The sequence below is a fragment of the Dryobates pubescens genome, chromosome 2, assembly GCF_014839835.1.
Source record: "Dryobates pubescens isolate bDryPub1 chromosome 2, bDryPub1.pri, whole genome shotgun sequence".
Taxonomy (NCBI): Eukaryota; Metazoa; Chordata; class Aves; order Piciformes; family Picidae; genus Dryobates; species Dryobates pubescens.
This window is the reverse complement of record NC_071613.1, coordinates 21,586,863-21,612,158: the sequence shown is the minus strand read 5'-3', so window position 1 is coordinate 21,612,158 and position 25,296 is coordinate 21,586,863. Positions and strand designations below refer to the sequence as shown.

The 25,296-nt window shown below is 42.7% G+C and overlaps 1 protein-coding gene across 1 annotated transcript in view; it reads left to right on the top strand.

The window, feature by feature from the left end:
• HECW2 (HECT, C2 and WW domain containing E3 ubiquitin protein ligase 2) overlaps positions 1-25,296 on the top strand; it is a 158,138-nt gene that overhangs the window by 108,802 nt on the left and 24,040 nt on the right. The window contains exons 7-18 of the mRNA XM_054171707.1: positions 512-654; positions 2,222-2,322; positions 3,741-5,054; positions 6,262-6,357; positions 8,528-8,678; positions 9,040-9,143; positions 9,899-10,023; positions 11,533-11,718; positions 16,113-16,247; positions 19,674-19,776; positions 20,783-20,879; positions 23,217-23,300. Coding sequence (XP_054027682.1) covers positions 512-654; positions 2,222-2,322; positions 3,741-5,054; positions 6,262-6,357; positions 8,528-8,678; positions 9,040-9,143; positions 9,899-10,023; positions 11,533-11,718; positions 16,113-16,247; positions 19,674-19,776; positions 20,783-20,879; positions 23,217-23,300 — 2,639 coding nt within the window. The remainder of the gene's footprint in view (positions 1-511; positions 655-2,221; positions 2,323-3,740; positions 5,055-6,261; positions 6,358-8,527; positions 8,679-9,039; positions 9,144-9,898; positions 10,024-11,532; positions 11,719-16,112; positions 16,248-19,673; positions 19,777-20,782; positions 20,880-23,216; positions 23,301-25,296) is intronic.

Sequence of the window (25,296 nt, the reverse complement as noted above, 5' to 3'; positions counted from 1 at the left end):
CTCTTTTTGCTTGCTACTGGCCAAGTTGAAGAAAGCCTTTGAATAAAATAGCTTCATAGAATAGAATCATTTCAATTAGAAAATATCTTCAAGATCATCAAATCCAACCATTCTGTGACTTTACCAAGTCTGGTGCTAAACCATGTCCCTCAGCACCACATTGCTGCCTCTTTGGAACACCACCATGAATGGGGATTCAACCAGCTCCCTGGGCAGTCTGCTCCATCCTGAAGATTGCATTCTCCTTTCTGACACATACTATGGAAGTGCTTTTATGCAGTGCAGCTTGTTACTGAGCAATTGTTTTCAAGCAGCAGTGACAGGATGTGTGTTTCCTGATAGGCTAGTTCCATGTGCAACCCCAAAGTGGTTAATGACTGATGGTGACTGCTGTCACTGGGTGTTGCTTGTGGAGCTTGCTGCACGCTAGTTGTAATTTGCCTGCATATTTGCTGGATAAAGGTGTATTGATGTGTATTGATGTGGTGTCACATATGTTCTTTCCTTCCAGAAATATTCTTTTGTTGCACTTCTAACAGATGTCCTGGAAATTGAGGTTAAAGACAAATTTGCCAAGAGTCGTCCCATCATCAAGCGCTTTCTCGGAAAATTAACCATACCAGTTCAGAGACTGTTGGAGAGACATGCAATTGGGTAAAGGAGTGCACTCTTAATCCTGACCTCTGCTCATCAGGGGGACTCAGCACCTAGGGAATTGGTGCTGAGCGAGCCTCACTCGCATACACCGATTAATTTCAGCTGCACCTGTAGCATGAAATTCAGTAGGAAATTTAATAGCCTTGAAACCTGACTGGAGGAAAACAGCATTTCTGACCCTGTTCAGGGTGCCTGTACCCAGATCTGGGTACACGTATCCAGAATTTGTTCTCAGCTTAATTTCTTTACACAAAAAAAATTTAACCTTGCAAAAACAACTCCGTTACCTACTGGCTAGCTAGTCTAGAGGCAAGATATTATCCCAGGACCACAGGGTTGCATGCAAATCGTTTACAAGTAGATTTTATTACATCACTTCTTTTATAGTTCCAAGCATCATTAATTATCACTTTAAGAATCAGAGATTCAATACCTGTTCATCTAATTGGCCAGAACTGCAAGGCTGTCACTCCTTATTTTCCAATTGCTGATGGTACTGCTTTGATGAAGTGGCTTTTTGCCATGAAATGCGCACTGCTGCGACTCAAAATTCACCTGTGGCCAAAATTATAAATTCTCATGTTCTGATAGCTGACTGTTCTGGTATAAAAATGCAAGTCACATAGAATCTTTTAAGATCTTTTATACTTCATGATGGTTACTGGAGGGAACCATAGCATAGTGAAGTGGATGATCCAATAAGGCTTTTGTACAGAACGTGCACTGAGAAGAGCCTGAACTTGAAATTAGGTACTGTGATACACTGAAGGTGTGAAGCAGATGGCTGGAGTCCTGCTTTTAGATGCAGAGTACTGCAGCTTGTTCCTGTAGTGGCATTACATTTGTTCTAGTCTGTCACTCATATTGCAGTACGGTACTCCCAGTAAAGGAGAAGTGTTGATACCAATACTCATTTATTTGCACAGATAATAATAATTTTCTGTGGAGGTTTTCAGAACCTTCAGCTGTCCTAGCTTTGCTGTGAATCCTGGCTGTGCCTAATAGGAATGTATAGCCTAGGATCTGATCCTGAGTCTCAAGCTGATGCAAGGGCTTAATCAAGCCTGAGTCCCATTGAATTCAATAACGCTTAAATATATTTGAAGTTAAATCCAAGAATTAATAGCTGTTCTAAGCAAGAATGCAGAAGTGCTTTGTTGAATGAGAACTAAAATGTGAAGAAAATGAATATTTTGTCTGTAGTAAAACCCACAAGGGGGAAGAAAGATTTAAAAAATGAAAGGGTTTATTAATTATGAAACATGCTTTGGGTTGGGGGAAGGAGTAGATTAGGGGAAAGGGGTCCTTCACAATTTGGTTTTTTTAAGACCTAAGAAAAAGCTTAGAGATATTGGCAATGATCAAAAGTAGTTTGTTAGGTTGTTTGATCTGTTTAACTAAGGGGATTTTACACCATTGTTGGTGCTTGTATTTTTCCACACAAGCCCCAGAGTATGTGGCTGGTTTTAAGACTGTAATAGAAATGACCTTCTGTCATGATGACTTTTATCTGATACTAAGTAGGGGGGAAATAAAACCAGCTGAAATGTCTTTGGTTTTGCAGAGACCAAGTTCTCAGCTATAATCTTGGCAGAAGGCTCCCAGCAGATCATGTAAGTGGATATCTCCAGTTCAAAGTGGAAATCACATCTTCCGTTCATGAAGGTGAGAATTTGTCAATGATCTGCATCTCCAGGCAGACATGTGCAGAGAGTCTGTTTGTGTGTGTGGGACAGCGTGCTTTTTGTCTGTGGTAGTACACTTCATGTACAGTGCCTCTACTACAGATTTCTCTCTTTCTCCACGTTTCGATGTGTCAGGCACTGCTTTGGAGGTGGTACTACGTCACAACTTTGTGTATTGTTTTCCTGGTTTGTTAGGCAGATTTAAAATGGCCCTGCCTGGAATGGATAATCAAATGTGTTGTTTCTTTTCTTGTTGTAATGTCATTGCTCTGTATCACCTTTGGCTGAGATAAGCAGTTGCAAGTAAGATTCCAGCTGTACTCTCATGTGGATTGCTGTGTGCTGTTCTTCTGTCACACAACTGTCATGCTTAGAACCAAGAATATCTGTTTCGGTTAGAGAATACATGCTTCCTTTAGATAATTCTTTTATTTCCCTTTTGTTCTGGTTTGCAAGCAACTATCAGAACACGGCTGGTAGTTACATGTTCATCACATCACGTGTGTCTGTTGAGATGTTTGTGATCTTAGATTCTCTTCCATTCAGCTTATTGTCATCTCTGATACTGAGATGCTGCTCTGTCATTTAGCTTGATACAAACTTCTTGCCTTTTTTGTACCCATGTAGTCTTGTATTTCATTCATATTTTCGCTCTGTCACCATTATAAAATTGCTTCTGTCCTCAGTCCTGTTTTTTGCCAGGCATTTGGGTTTGCTCACCTCATTGTTGGGTTTCTTACAGACAGGTACAGGCACTTATAGCTTATTCAGCAGTTGTGCCCATTTAAGTTCCTTGTGGGGAGTCTGCATGTTGTCTCTCAAATGATATTTCCCTTCTCTGTGTATTACCATAGCATACTTACTGTCTTGTGGACTTAAGGAGATTCCCATTCTTGGCAGTGGAAAGTCCTATAAATTAATGCAAAATAAATGTTGTGTGTAGAATTTGATGTCTATACCCAATTTGTGATTCCTTGTGTGATCTCAGGTGATGGTTTGCATGCTGCTAGGTAGGGGTGTAGTGACTGACAGCTGTTGTCAGTGACTGACTGTGTAAATCCTGCTTTTGGATACAAGGAATATGCTGTAGAAAATAGGTTCCATGGTTGTGAGGCTGGTTTTACTGACCATTTCGCCATGCTCTCTCTTCTGAAAGGAAAATGGGAATTCTTAAAGTCATACTTGACAACCCTTAAATTTTCTGTATCTTACAAATTACTCTGTAATTGCTGGTTAATTGCTTCTTGTGATTTAATTGTGTTTTCTTTTCTTAGTTGTCTGATTGAAATAAGTGAACATCTCAAAAGTTGTGTTTTTCTACTGCTTCTGTGATGCAGACTAAGTAGTATGAACTGTCTGCTGCCTTGTGTTTCACAATCAGGCTTTCTGTCTCTGCAGATGCCTCTCCAGAAACAGTTGGCACTTTGCTAGGAGTGAACTCTGTAAATGGAGACTTGGGGAGCCCCTCCGATGATGAGGAAATGCCAGCCGGACATCATGACACATCCACAGTGTGTTCCAACGGTCCAGTCCTCGAGGAATCTTCTGGAGAAGCAACCCTGAGACACCCTTTAAGGACTAGTACAACTTTGGAAACAGACCAGGATGAGCTGTCAAGATCATCTCCAACCAGAGGGCGCCAGGACTCCCTAAATGATTATCTGGATGCAATAGAACATAGTAATCATCCCAGACCCGGGACCTCTGCCTGTAGTGAGCGTCCACGTGGAGCCTCCCCAAAACTGAGGAGTAGCTTCCCTACTGACACAAGACTTAATGCTATGCTTCACATTGACTCAGATGAGGAAGAGCATGAGCTACACCAAGACTTGGGCTTTCCATCTTCCTTGGAAGATGATGGTGGTTTGGTAATGCTTAATGGTGCTACAAGAAGTGTGGAAAGAAATGGTTTAAGTAGCTCATCAGATCAGGTAATGCAAGGGCCTGCAGAGAACGAAAATGTGTTAGCTTCTGAAGCTCCTTTGTCATCAACAGATGACCAGACAGAGACTGCCCCTGAGCTTCCCCCATCACAGCCAGCAGGAGATGAAAGCCTGCAAGATGCCCAAAGTGAAGCAGCAGCCCAGGCTGGCAGTGAGTTGTGTGCTGCTCCAGAGGCAGAGCAGCCTCCTGGCAGTGTGGATGTGGGAGCTGCCGATGCTGCTGCTGGGAGCAGAAGGGGCGTTAGTGAGACAGAATCCATTGACCAAGGGTCTGAACCTTCCCAGATGTCTTCAGAAACGGAGCAGAGTGACCCTGCTCGCACGGAGAGCGTTAGCGAGGCTAGTACCCGGCCGGAAGGGGAGAGCGACGCGGAGGGGGCGGACAGCTCCTGCAACGAGAGCGCCACGGTGCGGCGCTCGTCCGTCGAGATGCGGGGCTCTTCTTCCGAGAGCGCCCGCTTTGCAGAGACGCCTGCGTCCTCTTCACAGGAGGAGGAGGAGGGCGCTTGTGCCCCTGATGCAGCTGGAGTTGAGCCAGGTGCTGAAACAGGGGACACTGCAGGTACTTCTGGTTCTCTGCCTGCAGTGCAGTTACCCCAGGAGGAAGCACAGGAGGCTGAGACCGGCGAATTACAAGACCAAGAGGAAATCTGGCAAAGAAGAAGTCTGCAGGCAGCAGCTGCCAACAGCCATTCTCAGGATGAAGAAGTTGAAGGAGCCCAAGCGGCTTGTGAGGGTGCCACAGCACAGGTGGAAGGAGCTACTGGAGGTAACAACTGTGGGAGGTGCTTTCTGAAGTGACCTTTCTGCAGCAAGTAAAAATTATTTCAAAAATTAACAATCAAAAATTTCTCAGCTGTTACCTTCCATGATTATATTTTGTTCCTTTTGGGATTTATTCCCTCCTTCAAGAGACTCTTGGGGGAGGCTTGGTTTAAGAAAAAAATCAAATCTGAAATATCCAAGACATGTTTGTTTTGAAATTGAATGTATTTTAATCCTTGAGGGAGTAGTGAGAAGGAGGATGAAGAGGAGGAAAGAATTCCACAGTGTCACCCAGCTCACTAATCAGAGTGGTAATGAAGAGGGGAAAAAAATCCCAAAACTATGAAACACAAACTAGAATTTGTTTGGGTCTTTACTTCTGCGTGTTTGCATGTTAGCATTAAAACATAAGGGGAATCAAAAGAACAAGGGGGTAAAAAAAGAATTGATTTTTAGTCACACCTCAGGCCAGTTTATCTTCTCTTTCCCAGTTCCTTATCTGTACAGACATACTCTAGCACAGCCGGATCCGTGGAGGGAGAGGAGTGTGTTACTCAGGTTGACACCATAAAAGTCTTAGCAATTGTAAAATTATTTTAACAGTTGAGAACATTATTTCTCACTAAAATCACTGAAAGTAAAAATGTGGCTCTAACATTTTTTCCAGCACCTTTATCTGTTCCAGTTCTTCATGAGTTGGAATGCATCTAACCACATGGGTCTCTGAACGTCTCTCTCCTGTAACATTTCAGAAGCTTTGGGATCTGTTCAGGCCTTCTCTTTGTTTTGGAAAGAATCACAGTGGTATTTATTTCAAACACTGTCACTACCTTATTTGACAGCATTTTCTCGACATTTGGGACTCTCTTTATTAGGTGGCAGGTTGCACCAGCTCAGTGTGGCTGCAGCAAGGAAGGTCAGTGGACAGCTTCACCCCCAACTTGCAGCAAGGTTTCTGCAGGGGCCAGCTGGAGCTTTGTCCTTGTCCCTTGCCGCGATGTGGGTCAGGCATATGCTGTTGTTTCTGTGCCCTGGCTTCTGCTGGTCACAGGTGGATGTGGCACATGCTGAACAGTGACATTTTCAGGACTGTAGATATAATTTATTTTGTTAGATGCTGAAATACTGTAATCCTGCAGGAGCTTTGGCATGTCTTGCTAGAGCTTCCCCACAATAACTGGAAAAATAACTTATGGGCATTTTGCTTCTAGGTTCTCAAGCTAATGGCCATCAGCCCTTGAGGTCGCTGCCTTCGGTACGTCAGGATGTTAGCCGGTACCAGAGAGTGGATGAGGCTCTGCCACCAAGTGAGGTTCCTTATACTTTACTGGGGGGATAGACTGCCTGGATCTCATTAGTGAGACCTCATTGTGTTTCTTTTTCAAATGTGAGGACTGAGAATGTACAGCTGAGAGGTTCTGAGTGAGAAGAGCTACTGCTGAAGTCTAGTGCTGTTTTGTACAAAGTGTTGTGCTCGGACTGCAGATTGTTAGGATGTGTTAGGATAATTACACCTGGTGAATCCAGACCTGCTAAGTGTCATCTGGGGGGCACTGTGCTGCCTTTTCAGAGTGTAGTGTAGGTGCACAGGATGATGAGGTGCTAAGCTCTGTGAGGCACTTGGGAGGAGAAGCATCAGGCACGCCAGAATCTCTGAATACTTCCTAGGTGATGATGATTTACAAAGAAATACTTAGCATCTTTAACTCTGCAGACTGTGTGAAAGGTGTCTGTCTTTGCCTTGGGTTTTTGAGGCATTGTGAAGACTTTTTGAATTAAAATACATGTGCAGCACTTAGATGAGCCTCAATTGGCAGGTAAACTGCAATTTCTCTATGCCTTCTGAAAAATACATTGCTCCCACTTGTTGGGCTGATTCCCTTGAGTAGACTAGGGGTAGTGAAAATCTTTCTAGTGTTAGGTATTTAGAAAAAGGAGAAAGGATTGAAAAGACGCTGCACAGATAATGGGCAAATGTTACTTTAAAAGAAAAAAAAAAAGTAAGAAAAAGTTAAATTTAGACCAGATTAAGTCTGTGGCAAAGCTCTATTGCTTTAAAGGAATTAATATATTTATTGTGAAATGAATAGATCCTTATTTCACAGTATGGAATGGGACCCTGCTTGCTCTGTGATTGGAGAAGGCAGCTGGAAGGAGCCTGATGGCAGAACACAGACTTAATAACTGTATGTTGGGAAGCCAGAGTGATGGGAAGATTTTGCTCCTTGCTGCTTCTGTTACAGTCAGTGCATATAACACATCAGTCCTGTGTGCAGATCCTGCAGTTAAATGCCACCACCTCAGTAACACACTGTTAGATGTCTTCTGGGCACAATTCTGTACAAAATATTTCAGTTGCATTTTTGTCACTTTTCATTCTAAAAAGACAGAGATCATTATGGGAAGTACTTCTACAGTAACAAAGCCTGAGGTTTAAATGCTTTACAGTAGAAGTTAGCTCTTCTTTGTTGTCATGGAGCAGCAGTTGTTAAGAGTTTGTTTTAAAAAGTGTTACTGCAGTGACCAATGTTTTTACCTGGACTTGTAGTATAGAAAGTCCCCTCTAGAAATCTCTCAAAGGCTTTTTCAACTGATGTGCTCAATGGTCTGCATGTTTTCAGCAGTTGCAAGTGTCCAAGAATCAGCAAACTTGGTGGTTGTCTTGGAATGTTGCTTATTTTATAAGCAGTTGCTAGGCAGGAAGTGTTTCTGACCCAAAAAGCTAATGAATTAAGGCCTAGGTGTTGTGATGCACCTGATTGCTGCTGAGCACTAAGAAGCCAGATTTGGTTGAGGAAAGGTCCCAGTGCCTTCATCTCTGCTCTCCTGCTGTGTTTCCATGGTCTAGATGTCCAGTACAGTAGCTGGTGTTTCAAAATCAGTGGACAGCATGATTGTTAACACTGGCACAAGGAGCTGAATTTGCTCTGGTATTTGCACAGCTGGCAGTTCTGGAACATGAATGTAATAGATTAAGGACATTTCTGGCAGGATCACTAACCTATGACATAGGTGTGCATATGCCCAGGAAGAGCACTAGCATCTCCTTTGTTGTGCTGCTATTATCTGAAGTAAAACAGTGACAGGTGCTAGGCTTTGCAGGATGTGTGGTTCTTATCCATTGGCATTTTGCAATGGAAGGAGTCTCAGGTTGGACCTTCCAGCCAAGAGGACTAGACTGTGTCCTGGGATCTTTAAGGGAGTTTTCTGAGACTGTTGTTTGTTAGTGTGAAATAGAATAGCAAAGGAAGAAGAAATAGATACGGATTCCCCAGAACCTTACCTGCAGTGGGGAATTTTCTGTATGGGATAAAACAGGGGGGAAAGCCATGTATGAAAGTTCTGTGCTGAGCTAATCCTGTAAAAGAGAAACAGAAACTGAAACAATAGATTCAGTTACAGGAGTGGCAGAGCTAAACTAAAGAACTGAATGAACCCCCAGGCCTCCACAGTTCATGGTGGTTTGTTGCTCCTTAGACTGGGAGGCTCGAATTGACAGCCATGGACGGATCTTTTATGTGGACCACGTGAACAGGACAACAACGTGGCAACGACCCACAGCCCCCCCAGCTCCCCAGATTCTCCAGAGGTCGAACTCCATACAGCAAATGGAACAGCTGAATCGCCGGTAAGGATTACCTGTGGTATTGGAGGCTCATAGGCTTGCAAAGCTGTGCTCACCACAGTAAGAGTGAGCTTGAGGACAGGGTACAGCTGCTACTGGCCATGTCTGCTTATTTTTATGCCTGTCCCTTTTATTTTACATAGGGGCTTTTAGGGGCTTTGTATCCCACCCATGTTCAGAAGCTATTGTAGCAAAAAAAACAACCTAAGAGTGCTTTTCAGGAATTCTAAAGGCTATTAATGCAGAAATTAGAGATCAATGTATGCTACCCTTCATGGCAGAAAAGATGGGCAAGCTCCCTCAGAGCCAGAACTGGATCATACTTGCTACATCCTATGTATAAAGTCCAGTCTTGTAACCCTAGGTACCAGAGCATCCGAAGAACAATGACTAATGAGAGGCCTGAAGAGCATACAAATGCCATGGATGGAGCTGGAGAAGAAACTGACTTTCATCATTCTAATGCAGGTTGAAAAAAAAATAGAAAATGTTTTTTTTCCCCTCCAAAGGAGCTCCTACCTCATAGATAATTCAGAGAGTGGCATAAGGCAGAAACTGACTTTTGCACCCTGAAAGTCTGTGTGAGAATGAAACGATTTAACGAAAGAGTTCAGTGCTGTAGCAAGTGCCACTCTGTGTGTTTTCAGTTCCTGGTACTGTTGAAAAATCAGTGCAATTCTAAAGTTGCCAGGACAAGACCCACATGTTATCCGAGTATTGAAATGTGGAATGTACTTCCTTGGCAACCTGTTTCTGCCTTGCATAAGTTGCTGAAATACTGTGCCAGGATTAGGGCTGTGCTGATGGCAGTGATTTTATTTTTAATTATTTTTTAAAGGAGGAATGAAACTTTTGTAAGCATACAGTGACTTTTATATCCACTAGTTAGCATTAAAAAAATATCTTACCTGATAGAGCTGCTGTCCAGCAACATAAGCTTGCTACAGGGACCTTCTATCTTATACTCAGTCATGTATTTTGTAACCCAAATAATTTACATGATTCTTCTTGTTAATGATTGTTCACCATAAGCAATAAGTACAAGTTAGTGAACTAGAATTGTTAGAAGAGAGTCAGGTGCACTTACGTGGTGAATACTTAAATCTGAAATGATTGTATAGCTAATGCTTTGCTTGCTTGTGTGATTCCAATGGACAGAGGTGTTTGTAGTGATGATAATTACTAGAACTACTACAAGTCTTTGTTGTTCATTTTGCTGTTAGATTTTCGAAGAGAGAATGTGCTGCCTCACTCTACCTCCAGATCCAGACTTACTTTATTGCTCCAGTCTCCCCCTGTGAAATTCCTTATCAGCCCAGAGTTCTTTACAGTGCTGCATTCTAACCCTGTGAGTATAGCATCTACAGACTTCGATTAATGTGTGCTTGTAAATACAGTTATCTTGTGTGCAAAGGTATTGCTTGGTGTTTGATGCTAAGATACTGGTAGTACCTCAGGGAGGTTGGGTAAATTCAAACCCCCATCATCATTCCTGGGGATTTTTGAGCTATCATTATGGCTTCTTCAGGTTTTGGTTCTCCCTCAGTTCCTCATCTTTATGACAGAAGTCATTTGTTTATTAAAGCACTAGCCTCTTTGCAGAGGGTGAGAGACCATCACTGGTCTCCATTTGGACACTGAGCTGTTGACTGCAGCTCTCTGAGTGTGGCCATCCAGCCAATTCCTTATCCAGCCAGTGGTCCACCCCTCAAGTCCATGCGAAAAGCGTTTTGCTGACCAGGATGTCATGGGAGACAGTGTCAAACACTTTACACAAGCCATCAGTTGCTCTTCCCCTATTCACTGATGCTGTAACTCCGTCATAGAAAGACACCAAGTTCATCAAGATTTGCCTTTGGTGAAGCCGTGTTGGTTACCACCAATCATCTCTTCTTCATTTTCCATATGCCTTAGCAAGGCCTTCAGGAGGATCTGCTCCATGACTGTGCCAGGCACAGAGGTCTGACTGACCAACCTAGTTTCCAGGGTTCTTGCTTTTTTCCCATGTTGAAGATGGAGGTGATGTTTGCCCTTCCCCAGTCAGCAGGGACTTCACCGGACTGCCAGGACTTTTTGATTGTGATGGACAGTGGCTTGGCAAGTTCATCTGCAGTTCTCTCAGACTCCTGGGTCATGATCTTGTTGGGCTCTGCGGAATGGTGCACCTTCATGTTCTTTAGGTGGTCTCAAACCTGCTCTTTGCTTATAGTGAGCAGATCTTCCTTTTTGCGCTCCCCACCTGTGTTCTCTGGAGCTTGGGTGGTACAGCCAGAGCTCTTGCTGGTGACCGCTGAGGCAAAGTCCCCTATTTTACTCCTTTTATTTAAAGTTCTTCTTTTTCTCTCTTATTTTAGACATAAGTTGCCCATGAGCATGCAAGGACAGGGCATTTTTGACAAATCAATAGGTGGAAACATCCTTTGTGTATAGCTATGATCTGTTCTACTAGCTCCCCTGGAGAAACCTTCCCAGCATCATTGCTTTCTTCTGTGGCTGCATTTAGCTCGTTGCTCTAGAAATAAGAAAACACCTAGGAGATCTCTCCTTTAAAAGCAATTTTAATGTTGCAGGATTCTTCACAGTTCCCAGGACAAGTGTGGTGAGTGCAATCTGTCATGTATTTCAGGCTTTGCTGAAGTGAGTCAGTTATCAACTCCTGTACATCTAAAGCAAAATTAGAAACATCAAACATTTATCCCCAAAACCTCCCCCGAAGGACCACGTTTTCATGCCATTCTGGCTTAGTTGGAGGTAATGTTTAAGGCTTTACAGGCGCTCTGTTTACAGTGGAAATCTTGTCTTTTGTCATAAGGAGAACGTTCTCCTTTCACAGCATTTCCTGTTGTCTCGTTCCCAGAGTGCCTACCGCATGTTTACAAACAACACGTGTCTGAAGCACATGATCACCAAAGTCCGGCGGGACACCCACCACTTTGAGCGCTACCAGCACAACCGGGACTTGGTGGGCTTCCTCAACATGTTTGCTAACAAACAGCTGGAGCTGCCGAGGGGATGGGAGATGAAACATGACCATCAGGGCAAGGTAACTGCAATGCACCTGTGGCTGGTTCCCTTGAGTGCTCGGTCTTGGGCATTGCCATGTCAGGAATTGGCTGGCTGTTCTTAACAAGAGCATGAGAGTGCATAGTTCTGCAGGTGTAAAAGGTGTGCATCCTCAACTGCTTTTGCAAAGAGAGGGTTGGAGCTTCTCATCTGTGGTGACATAGCATTATGTGAAAGAAGGAGGAGACTGATAAGTAGATATTAATCATTACAGGGAAACCAGATAGAAAAAATGCTGCCATTTCACAATTCTGTGACTTGCTTAGCTCCCTTTAGATGTTGAAAACTTGTTTGGAAAAGAGTTGCCTCTTGTGTCAGTGCAGGCACTCAGCAAACTGCTGTGGAGTTTTGCCTGTGTGCTCCTAAGATACTTTAGATCAAGAGTTACTTTATTATTGTCTGAATTTTACTTAGTTACTGTTCAAACATTTGTATCAGTTTTTTTCTTAATAGTCTGTCTTTTTCTTTGAGTTCTTTTTTTTGTCCTTCAACTTTAAAATCTTGACTGGGGTTCATTAAGGTGCACTATTTGCACTTTTTTTCTTAGAGCTAACTGCTCTCCTAGGTGAGTCCTCCATCCAAATGCTAAGTAGGTCCAGCCGGTTCATGAGATAAAATGGATGCACTTAAGGCTGGAGTAGCTCTGGTGATGATCACTCTGTTGGATATGTACATCATATCTAGAATATTACTTCCTTTGTGCAATAGGAGAGTTAAAAATAGACTGTGATTACCATGTGAGAAAGTGATAGGGCCACCAGTTTGTGTGAGAAGTCTTATAGGCATATTAAGCTTCTTAGTCCTTATGTTATCAGTCTTGGTATGGTTAGCTGTGAGTGTCCTTATAAAAGGTGATCTGGATGTTTGAAAAGATTACAGATTCTAAACTCAAGAGTGGGAAAAGTGCCTGAGACTTGTTTTCTTCTTGAGCTGATTTCCTCTGGAAAGCTCCATGCTTTTCCATTAGAAACACAATTAAGAGTGTGCAGTTATGCAGACCTTGTTCTTTGCCTCCTCACTGTTTTCTGTGTTAAGTCATTCTTTCTCTGTCCAGTACTTCAGAAGCCAGTTTTCTCCAGCAGAGTACAGCAATTTTACATAGGCACTCTGTAGAAAGAATGAAACCTTTGAATTTCTGGTATGGTGCTTGGTAACAGTGATGTCACCACAACATTTTTCAAGAAGAGAAAGCACTAAGTAAATCCCCATTAGGTTTAATTAGGCTCAGTACTTTCATTATGTTGAATAGCCCATGACCACAAGTATCACTTGTGGTCATAGAAAAGCCTGCTCAGTGCTCAAGAGAGGTGACGGTCAGTAGTACATGGTGCTTGATGACACTAAACCTAAACTGGACCTGGTGTTAGTAAAGCATAAAGCTTTACAAGCAGAAATTAGCCATGCCACAATAAATCATTGTATTTCCTTTCCCTGGCTGCTTTTCCCTGCCAAGGTTTTCCTATGTTTTTCCAAGTATATCAGAGTAAGAGGTTTGGTGCTCTTGCTCACAAGGCACAATGACCATCCTGCCTCCTATACAGTGCTGAGTAGCAGAGTTGTTACTCCTCAATGTCAGCATGGGCCTGCTTGCTTGTCCTCTTTGCAGGCTGTCTTCCAGGACTGGCTGGGGTCTGCCTACCTCTGAACTCCCTTCAGAGTAAAGCCCATTTGTCCATCCCAGTTTGACTCCTCCATGTGCCCCCTACGGAACATAAAATCCATTTGGCATGCAGTTCTCTCTATAAAGTCTGTCATGCCTGGGATACAGTTTCTGATTGGCATTAGAGATGAGCCGCCTTCAGTCACTGGCCACAGGGAGGCAGGAGACCATTCCAAAAGGCGATGACAGGAAGCAGCATTTAGGCTAGAGACAACTCCTAGTCTGCTAGCTTGGAAGCTCTGCTCACGTGTACTGTACAGATGAGCAGTCCAGAGCACGTGTGCACTATGTGTGAGCACAGGTTCCTGTTTTAAAGCCAGATGCAAATTTCTGTACTTTTTAATGGGATCTCTGCAAGATCTGCCAAGACACAACAAGTTATTTTAGGACATTTATTCTCTGTTTTTTCTTTCTACAATGAAAGAATCCTTTGTGATCTATTACTGGTGTCTTCAGTAGGAAGAGAAGGTATTTTAGCAAGCTTTGTAGATGTTAATTGGGAAGATAAGTTGGGCAACTATCTGTACTGAACAGGCTGAATGTAGTTTTGGCACTACCCATCTTGTGTCAGTCTCCTCAAGCATCACAAATTTATGGATTATAGCTAAGCAGGAGTTATGAGAGGAATCTTTTTGAAAGGAGACTGAGCCACACGTTATTTTTACCTGTGAGCCAACATCCATATTAGCACAAAGCCTTGAAGCTCCAATGATTATCTTCACCAAAGCTGCCATTAGTGATACATGCTTTATTTTGCTGGCTTGCAAGCATTCATTAAATAATGAGATAGAATTTCTTTAACTTAATGTTTATGTTAAACTGTTTATTTAAACGTAATGCTAAAGTGTGCTGCCTGCAATGTTAGGTTGATATGTTAACTCAAAAGGCTGTGGAGCATGACTCTAGGTAGTACTTTCTCCTACACTGAATTGGTGTCTCTTTTTTCCAAGTGATTTTACAGTATAATGTTGACTTAATGAAATCAACATTTATTTTGATGAAAGTACTTCATATCTTACAACTAAACATAGACCAGACTAGGTAAAATAGTAGATAGAGAGACACAGTTGTGCTGCAAGTGACATTGTTTGTCAAGGTGAACACGTCCTGCACCAGGCATTTATTGCATACACATGATAATTTCTAACCTGTGGAGCAGTCAGTTTCACTTCATGACTGTGACTATGTCAGATGATCAAAGCAGAATTCTGCTTTACTGCTCTGGTGATGTGGTTTCTTGCTTGTAGGCACAGGTTACAGGCATAGACAATCACTGGTAGGGTTTTAGGAGACTTCCTGCAGTTTTTCTAAGATTTTGCAACTTCATTGTCCTTCCACATTCCCTCCCATGGGGAATGGCAATATGAAGGTCTTCTCCCACCAGAATCCGTAGTGATACTTTGTTTCTGCATAGCATGACAAACTGGTCTGTCTGCCTACCTTCATAGCAGTATGATGAACTGCATTTTCTCTGATCTGGCCATACCAAGCAGACTGAGACAATCATTTCATGGATACTATAGGCTGGTGTAGCTGCCAGAAGAGCCAGTTCTGCTTTCCTCTTGTCCCTGGTGGGCTGACCAGGGTTAGAGGAACCAGCAGGCAGAGAGCCAAAAAGAATAATTTTTGCCTAGACCAGCTGCCCAGCTGGGTTCAATGCCTGGCTACATAAACACTCATGCCAGCACAGGGCAGGAAGGGCACTCAAGGGCTGGGACAAGTGGTCAGGAGGGGGGAAGGTGAGGATGTTTCTTTTGCTGGTACCACAGGACCGAATTGTTTGTGAAACTGTGGTCAGAATACCTCATGGGTATCCAAACACAGAAATAGCTCCCACAGTCTCTGACCACCTCTCTGGTCCAGAGCCCTTAATTCCTCAAGCCAGATAACTCTTTCCTGTAACTCTCCTGCTCAAAACCAGGATCTTTTTTTTTTTGGCCACTTTCACATTCCCAGAATTGTGACTGAAAAAAGCCAAGTGTGCTAAAACAGAGCAGTGCTGGTTTCCAAGTGCAACACTAACACTGGAAAGAGCTTAAATTTCAGTGCTTAGAAACCCTTCTGGTACAGATTTGACAAAATTGGAGGAGATTTTCATTTTCTGAGATACATGCTCCTGTGACCTTGCTTTCAGCAAGTGGCTATCTGGCCAGTCTGTGGAACTTCTCACCAGCTGCCTGGTTTGAATGTTTGTTGGCATCATCTTTGTACCTCTGAATGACCTTTTTTTGGTTTAAATGTTAGCAAACATAAAGTGGCTGTATCAGGAAGATGGCAAAAATGCCTGCTGGCCTATAGTCATGGTTCATCACTTGGCATATATGCAACTTGTGTTCATAGTTATATGATAAATAATTCACAAAGGGGAGTGACTTTGCCACTTAATGCCATAAGGGAATGAAAGGGAGAATACACCAGGGTTACTTTTATTTAACATTTTAGTTTTCTTGACAATCTTCTGATGCTTGTCAGCTGAGAATTTGAAATGGCTTTCTAGGCATGAATGAGGTATGGCATTAAAGAATTCATCCCTTTGGTGAGATAGAAAACTCTTATCCCCGTTCCACCAAAGGGAAACATGGGCCACAGTAATGTGCATAAGATCTTTCCAAAGCCTTGCATCAGCGAACAGAACCCAGATCCTGAGTAGATGTTAACCTCTGACATTAAAACCCAGTATTTTCTTTAAATCCTCTCTCTCCTTTCTTCTCCAGGCTTTCTTTGTTGACCACAACTCCCGCACCACCACGTTCATTGACCCCCGGCTCCCCTTGCAGAGCAGCAGGCCTACTAGTGCGTTAGTCCATCGGCAGCACTTAACAAGACAGCGCAGCCACAGTGCTGGGGAGGTAAGATGGGTCTACCCCTTCTCTGCCATCATCTTCCTCATTAACATTCTTCTGCTTATGATTCCATCTTGTGGGGAGCATGATTCCTCTGTAAACATACAGCACTCATCTGTAAAGATTTGTGATCTCATTTGCTAGCTGTTGAAACATCCGGTTGCAGAGAAAAAACACCAAACAGGGGTTTCTCTTCCTTTGAATGTTCAGGAACCCCATCAACCACAGGTGGCCTGTCTTTCACTGTCAGAATGTGTATTGTTGTCTGCTCAGTATTTTGACAAACCTCTGCAAAGAGTTGTGAGAAGTGTACGAGTTTGTGTCCACCCAGATGTGTAGCTTTCTGAATAGGTATAAAAACTTCTCCCACAAAGAGACCTGTCAGACTGCATTGGCACATGTGTTTCGTCTGCTTTCTGAACAGAAACACATGGAAAATACTATTCTGCTGGTTATCTCACTATGGACCATTTTCACCAGCAATCTCCACGCTTTTGTTGTGACTTCTTTTTACTTAAGAGCAAGTGTATGCACAGTGACTTAGGCTTCAGTTGTACTTACCCTACACATTATTGGCCATAAGTTGTCTTTTCAGGTGGGGCTGCTCCATGTCAGGGATTCAGAATAGCAAGAGAAATGCTCTGATACTTTTTATAGCTCAGTCTTGTGGCAGATGAAGTTCTGACAGAGGTCTGTCATGTAAAGTATGAATCTTCTCTGCCACTTGCCTAACAGTGCTTTTGCTCAGCTGCAATGAGTGAGTGCCCTGCCACTGGCTGCACACCTTGTCATATCCTATGTGAACATGGGTTCGTCACCCACTGCATTTTCCACCCCCAACCCCAATATAAACTATATTTCACAAATGAGTTTAAATACCATTTTCTATCAATTCGGTGATGTGGTGCAGGCCATGATGTCTTACAGCAGGCAAGGAAGCTGGAAAGGTCTTCATACAACTCTGTAGATCTTCAATAAAGCAAAGCAAGTATTGCTGTTGTAACTGATGTATAGCAGAGCAGAAAAAAGTTTTTTTCCCTAACTTTAACAAATGTGCACTGAAATTATCTTTCTCTAAGCAGCATGTCAAAACTTTGCACTTAAAACAGAGAGAGCCACATCACCTGTGCTGCTGAAGTTGTCAATACTGCAAAATAAGTGTCACTTATCCTACAGGAAGTCATGTATTTTGCATTTACACACTGCTCATTATGTGTCAAAATGTCCCACTCAGATAAGTAAAATTCCTTAAACCATGTTTCTAAATGTGATGTCAGACATATTTCCTTGATACTGTTACAATTGTAACTTGAATAGAAGTAAAACTCTGAATACTAATCTCAAACACAGCAATACAGTATTCCCATTTGGGGATTAGTGACGTAATGGTGCTTATTAATATGCATATGTATGCATCTGAACACCACTTTTTCTTCTGTGCTTATGACTTAAGTATTGCACATTTGCAGCTGTTTTCTCTCTTCTAAAACCACTGCAACAAGGAATTGTACAGAAATTGCAGGAAATGAATCACTCATGAAAAGAACACCCAAGATTCTTTTCTTTGGATTTACCTTGCCATAAATGTTGGTGTGCTGAAGCCACTGACCCAGTTTTGACAAGGAGATGCTCTAAAGCAAACACAAGCCAGTGCAAGGAATGCCTTTTTAGCTGAAGCTGAGCTGCAGTTTAAAGCTGGAGCTAATAATAATAGCATTCCATTTCCAGCACAGTGCCTGCAGGAAATATTTCTTCATTTTTCTGAGGGTATTATCAGGGAGCACAAAGATCTCAGGAGATATATCAGAACTTTTGCCCATTTGTGATTTCAGAGCCTGGATTTAAAAACAACCTTTATATTCTTTGATCTTTTTTAGTTAGATGTTTTAGAGTTCTTTGAAGATTGGAAGTGCAGTTCAAATGCTGACCATTACATGCAGGCAGAGGAACTGAGAAGTGAATATAAAGGTCCAGGAAGATGAAAAGGGGTTGAACACAATGTTTTATATAGAAAATACTGACTCTCTGGAAATGGCTGAAGCCTCAGCACACAGAAAAGTGCAGGAGTTGCCCTGACATCACAGTTGCTACCAGGAACAATTTTACATTGTGGTTCTACCCTAAAAAAACACATTTCTATGCTTTTATTTTTTTTATCCCCGAAGGGAAACACAAATTAGAACAGTTTCACTGACTGATTGTAGGAAACATGTTTATAGTGTTTACAGACTCATTTACCTTGCCTTACCTTGCTTCTTTATCTTCCTACTTCAGATTTTCTGTCTTATTTTCAGTTCACATGTAGGGAAGCTGGGAAGGTCCATTAGTTCACAGAGGTGACACATGGTAATGAAGGAGCAGAGTTTGATTCTTGGAAGCTTTTCCATGGACAAAGATGTCAGTGAAGTGCAAAAGACCCTCTGAGGGGATTCCCAGATTGAATTATTTAGTCTCTCTTCAGAGCAGGACTATTACTTAAAAATAGCAATAAACATTCAATCAGTTCATACAATCATAGAAGTGTTCGGGTTGGAAAAGACCTCCAAGATCATTGAGTCCAACTGTTGACCTAACACCACTATGGCCATAAACCATGTCCCCGAGTGCCATGTCCACGCATTTCTTGAATACCTCCAGGGACAGTGACTCCACCACCTCCCTGGACAGCCTGTTCCAATGCCTGACCATGCTTGCAGGAAAGAAATGTTTCCTAATCCCCAACCTAAACCTCCCCTGGCACAATTTCAGGCCATTTCCTCTTGTTCTATCATCTGATACCTGGGAGAAGAGACCAGCCCCCACCTCACTGCAACCTCCTTTCAGGAAGTTGTAGAGAGCAGTGAGGTCCCTCCTCAGCCTTCTCTTCTCCAGACTAAACAACCCCACATCTCTCAGCTGCTCCTCACCAGACCTCCTCTCCAGACCCTTCACCAGCTTTGTTGCCCTCTGGACACTCCAGCACCTCAATGTCCTTGGAGTGAGGGGCACAAAACTGAACCCAGTATTCAAGGTGTGGCCTCACCAGTGCCAAGTACAGGGGCACAATCACTTCCCTGGTCCTGCCAGTCACATTGGTTCCTCATCCAAGCCAGGATGCTGGTGGCCTTCTTGGCCTCCTGGGCACACTGCTAGTTCATGTTCAGCTGGCTATCATCAACACCCTCGGGTCCTTTTCTGCTGGGCAACTTTCCAGCCACTCTTCCCCAAGCCTGGGATGTTCATGGGATTGTTGTGACCCAAGTGCAGGACCCAGGACTTGGCGTTGTTAAACCTCATACCATGTCATGGAACACAGCTGATTGCTGCTGCAGTGCTTACTGGGGACAGTGTATGTACATGATCAGTTTGAAGTGATGTGAGTTCTCACTTTCACATACTGAAGAATATCTGCTGGCACAGAGATGTTGATTGTGGTTGTTTGCACTTTTTCAGGTTGGAGAGGACTCTCGTCACGCAGGACCACCAGTTCTGCCAAGGCCATCTAGCACATTTAATACAGTCAGCAGAGCTCAGTATCAGGATGTGGTTCCAGTGGGTATGTCAGAGACATTCTCCATGACACTATGGTGTTGCAGTACACTGCTGGGCTTTTGTTGGCCAGAGTGGAAGTTAGCAATTGTTATGATTTACTTCTGTCCATCAGCACTTCTCAGCTGCCGATTTGCAACCTGCAGGGATAATACTGAAAAGTGTCTGTGCAGAGCCAAGTAACTGCTGTAAAACTACTGCCTCTCTAGCTTCACTTACTCCACGCGGTGACAGGAGGAGTTGAAGCCAGCAAGCCAAGTTGTGTCCTAATTGGACTCTGTATGCCTGGTGATTTTTTTTCTTTTACAACTTCTGAGCATCTATTTTGGCTGGATTTCAGGAAGTGTTAATCAGCTTGGAATTAGTCAGTATCTTAAATTCTGTTCTCCGTTACATACACAGAAATTTTAGTGCCTGGTGTGCCACCAAGAGGATCATTGAGCTTATTGAATCCACGAGCTGCCATGCTGTGCTGAATCAAGAGAAATGAATCCAATTGACTCTCAGGAGCTCTTTGTACTGGGGCATGTTTAGTTGAAACTCTCTGCTCACTGGAATCCTTCCTTTTGCCATGGGCAGGGGCATGCACTGCAGCCTCAGCAGTCAGAGAGGATTTGATAAGGGTGTTTCAAGTGACTGGTTAGTGTTTGAGAATGGATTTTGGTGCAGTGAAAACCAAGGTCCCTGTGATTTGATTGTAGCAATGACTATTCTAGTTCCACCTTAGCTAATGTGAGTGAGAAAACAGAAAACAGAAATTGCTGACAGGATTTGATCTGTTAAAAGTAGGAGGAATGTGTCACAATGAGATTTATTTCATAACGAGGCAGCGTGTTCCCTAAGTAATAGTAGAATTAGTAGCCTTACATGAAAAGGCATTCACATAATACTGCTAAAATTAAACCTGTGAAGCTGAAGTCTGGTGCCATTATTGTTAAAAGCTCAGAAGGAATGCAGTCCTCTTGTTTTAGTGTCTCCCTGTTTCAGCATGGTATTTTTGTTGACATTTTCAGCTTACAATGACAAGATTGTTGCATTTCTACGGCAGCCCAATATCTTTGAAATTCTACAAGAGCGTCAGCCAGATCTTACCAGGAATCATTCACTCAGGTAACAAAATCAGTGATGCTAATGAGAATTAGCCCCTTCCTGTAAAATTAGCAGTGAAACAGAGTAAGTTGTAGACTTGTGGCCTATGCAACTCATTCTGTCAGAAATAGTTTTGTACTGTATTCCTGTGTAACTGCCTGAAGTCAAGTCTAGGAGAACAGAGGTGATGTGTTACTACCAAATAAAGTTGCCTACAAGAAGATTTTTGGAATAACTGGTGCGGGAGATCTGCTGGTCCTCAAACTGTACCAAGACATGCCCATCTGTCGGAGTGTGTGTACATCTTGGCAGCCTCAGGCAGTATGGGATTTAGTTTTGTCCTACCCTTCTCAGCGCACATTTACAGAAGTGCTGTCCTGACCTAATGACCTTGGAAGCAGTCCCACATAAGTCAGAATTTTAGTGTTTCTCCACAATATACAAAATGAGTGTCTACAGGTTTCTGAGTAGTGCAGCAAGATCTGGGCAAGGAGGATGTCTGACTTGTTACGTGGTAGTTGTAAGTCCCTGGAAATGCTAAAAAGTAACATCCAGCAAGTGGCAAGATCCCTCTTAAAGTGTATCCTTCACGGAGATACTTTAACGCAGGTGCTTAAATGTAAAAGGTGGAGTAACTAACAACTTGAGTACTGGTGATACTGAGCAGCCTTAGTAGGAGGTTTCTTAGGAGGTGTCTTAGTAGGAGGTTTCCTACTAGACATGGCAGGGGGGGTTGCAACTACATGATCTCTAAGGTCCTTTCCAACCTAATCTGTTCTGTGATTAGGACTCATATGGGATGCATTAAGAATGTTTAAGGGAGGTTCTCCTCCCCCTCTATTCTGCCTTAGTGAGGCTGCATGGGGAGTACTGTGTCCAGTTTTGGGTTCCCTGGTTCAAGAGGAACAGGAAACTACTTCAGAGAGTCTAGCAGAGGACCATGAATAAGGTAAGGCAGGTAGTGCATCTCTCTGAAAAGCTGAGAGACCCTGGGCTGTTTATTCAGGAAAAAGAGAAGTCTGAGAGGGGTTCTTCTCAATGCATGTAAATATTTAAAGGGTGGAAGCCATGAGGATGCGGCTGGGCTCTTCTAAGTGGTGGCCACTGATAGGGCAAGAGGCACGAAGTACAAGCTGGAACACAGGAGGTATCACTTGAACTGGAGGAGAAACTTTATTACTTTGAGGGTGCCAGGCTGCTCAGAGAGGCTGTGGAGCCTTATTCTGTGGAAACTTTCCGAACCCACCTGGGTATTGTGATCCTGGGCAGCCTGATCTAGGTGTACCTCCTTTGGCAGGGGTGTTGGACTAAATGATTTCCAAAGGTCCCTTCCAACCCCCGCCATTCTGTGGTTATTTGATTCTGTGATTACATCTATTCCTGGACAGTAAATTTGATGCATAGCAGGCAGCAGTACTTTTCATTTTTTCCCTTCTCATAGTTTGACTTAATGATCTCTGCAAGTTCGTAGAATTCAACAAGCTGCCCTGTTTTGTGTTTTCCCAAAGCATCATATTGTAACAAGTTTTGTGATGAGACTTCCATGTTAACATTTTGGTTTACCCTCTAAAAAAATCCTAGCTGTCTAATCTATAGTTACATACTAGCAGAGCACACATTCTCTAGAAAATACAGAGAAAAGGAGGAAAATACAAATCTACAGTTCTTAGCCTATCAAAACAGTTCCTGTACTGCACTTGTAGCACTACAGACAAGTTTGTCACACCAGGCTTGGTTTGAAATGTGAGCAAATGAATCTGTTGGGAAATAGCATAAAATGTCTGACTATTACTAGTTTTATTATCCTTTTTGTCTAAAAATCCATGTGTTACCATGAGTTTTGGATGCCTAGAGGTCCCGTCACAGTGACCAAACTGTGTCTGGGAGCAAGGGTGTGTGCCTGGGTGGGACAGGGATGGAGAGATGCAGTACAAAGGTTTTTCTGGAAGAGCTCTTAAATGCAGTGTGGTACAACCCTCTCTCTTTTAAGAAGGCAGGTGTACATTTGTAAAATATGGCTTGCATTTGTACACAGGTTCAGAAAAGACAGTCCCTCTTTAAACAGCTCACTTTCCAAATAGCAATGTCCTCCTGCAGGGCTCAGCCTCCTGCTTGGGATTCAGAGACACAACTAGTGTGAGCTCGAAGGATTATTTATTTTGTTACTGATTGCATGGCTGTGCTGCCTGAAGCAGCCTGAGGATGGAGGAGATGAGGGCAACAGAAGAATCATTTCTCAGAAGTTAGCTGTTTGCTTGTAGTGTGTTGCTGCTCACATGGCCATGCTGTGGCAGGGGAAAAATGATATCTGAAATGTAGAAGCATAACTCAGAGGTTGGTTGTTTTTTGCTTACTTAGGGAGAAGATTCAGTTCATCCGGACAGAGGGGACACCTGGACTGGTGCGTTTATCCAGCGATGCAGACCTTGTCATGTTACTCAGGTATGTACTGCTGCTCTCAGCACACCTCTGGAACAAGCTGTTGAAGCTGCTGAGGAGCCTTTCAGTGAGAAGTGTGTGCTCATTTAGTGCCCTCTTCAGTACTTGGCCTTGCAGCTGGGACAGCTAGAGCTGTCAGGTCAGGTGCTTTATTTTCATCATGTTCAGTCTGTAGATGGTGGTTGGAGGCCACAGGGTTTTTTCAGAAGAGTGCTGGAATGTGATATTTGTTAATAAGCCACAAGGAAAGGCAAGTGCAAGAGTGCTGTTCTTGTGATTTATGTGGCTTTGCCCAGACCACCTTGTCTTGTCCTGTTGCAGGCAGCTAGGTAGAACAGTTTAGACCTCTCTGCAAGAGTGTGCCTTGTTCTGCTTTTAAGAATACATCTGTGGTTGTCAATGTGCTTTTATTGCTTAATGCCATGCTGCCTCTTCACTGTGATGAAATCAGGCAGGTTTGTTTTTTTCCAGAATTCAGCCCTTGTGTCTCCATGTTGTATTCCCATCCAGTATAAGAGTTCATCAAGAAGTTCAGGAGTACATTTAAAACAATCCAGTGAAATAAGATTGGCATTGGTAGTAGCATTCTGAGGTCAGGTTGCATAGTGACAATCTGGTCCTTTAATCTCTGAATTAATTACAGCTTTTAAAAAAATCATTTTGAAGTTGTGATGAAGCTTTTTTAAAACATGGATGTTGTTTCTTAAAAACCCTTTTAAGATTTTTTGTTTTGCTCAATGACATGTGGCTATGACACAGGTTTTACGTAGAAAAATGTGGCTTCAGCTATTTGCTTTTAAATAAAGATTTTATCTCTGCTCTTTGACTGGATTTTGTTCCTTCTGTTGTTCTGTTAACAGTAAAGACTGCAGATAATTCTTACAGTGAGAATAAAGCCAGTTCAAAATTTTGATTGCAATCTTTCTTTTGTAGTAAAGCAATAATGAGCATAACTGATTTTGAAGAGAAAAGTAGTAGCCAGTGCCTCCTTGGAATAACTTTCTCATATTCTTCAGATTTTAATTCTCTTAATCTACATTTTTCTCAGAAAATTATGTAACTGTAAAGCCTTGCTTGAGGATCTTCTTCCCATTTCACTGATAACCTAATAGTATTGAGGACATATCGTTGATAAAATGTTGCCTGTGCTTCCATTAGTTTCTGAAAATGTTGGAAGCCTTAAGACTAGACTGAGTTACTGTGAGCTTACTGTAAGTGCATATCGGTGGGCCAAGGTAAAATAGTGTTGCACTGAGATGATGAAATCTCTTTTCTCACCATTGTTCAGTCTTGGTGGGTTTTTATTTTTATCAGTAGCTTCTGGCAGGGTGTCATTACCCTTCTCTGTGAAATCCTGAAAAGCCAGCACTCTAATCACAATGACTCAAATCCTCCTGGGGCTCAGGACACTTGGGTTCCCTATATGGCTCGACTGGTGTGCTGGGTTGAAGTTTGCCCCCAACATTAACTTTGCCAGACCAACTCAGTTAGAAGCACACCCAATAGTGATTTATTTATATTTTTCTACTTTTCTGATCGAAATCTGTAACTGAATTTTAAAGGCATAGCCTAAACCCACCACAACTGTTTGGATGACCCATTTGCACACCTCTGTTCCTTCAGTTTGGGGGAATGATGTCATTATCCTGTAAACCATTCTGAGATGTAGCAAACATCAGAGTGCAATCACTATTTTGAATATTTTTATTGCTTGAGAACACTACATTTTTCACATGCTTCAGTTAGCTGCAGCTAACTAAATGCAAGCCAGCCAATGCTTATGTGTTTAGGGACCAAAGGAGGTACAATACATCATTTCTTTAATTACCCTAAGAAAAGCATTATATATTGTGCTTCAGATGTTTCCTCTAAATACCTTGTTTGGCATACAGCACAATTCATCATTTTAATTCTTACTTTACTTCAGGATTGAAACAGTGCTTTAGATTTTATCACATTTTCAGCATCAAGATGCAACTTGGAGGAAAACAACCCATGG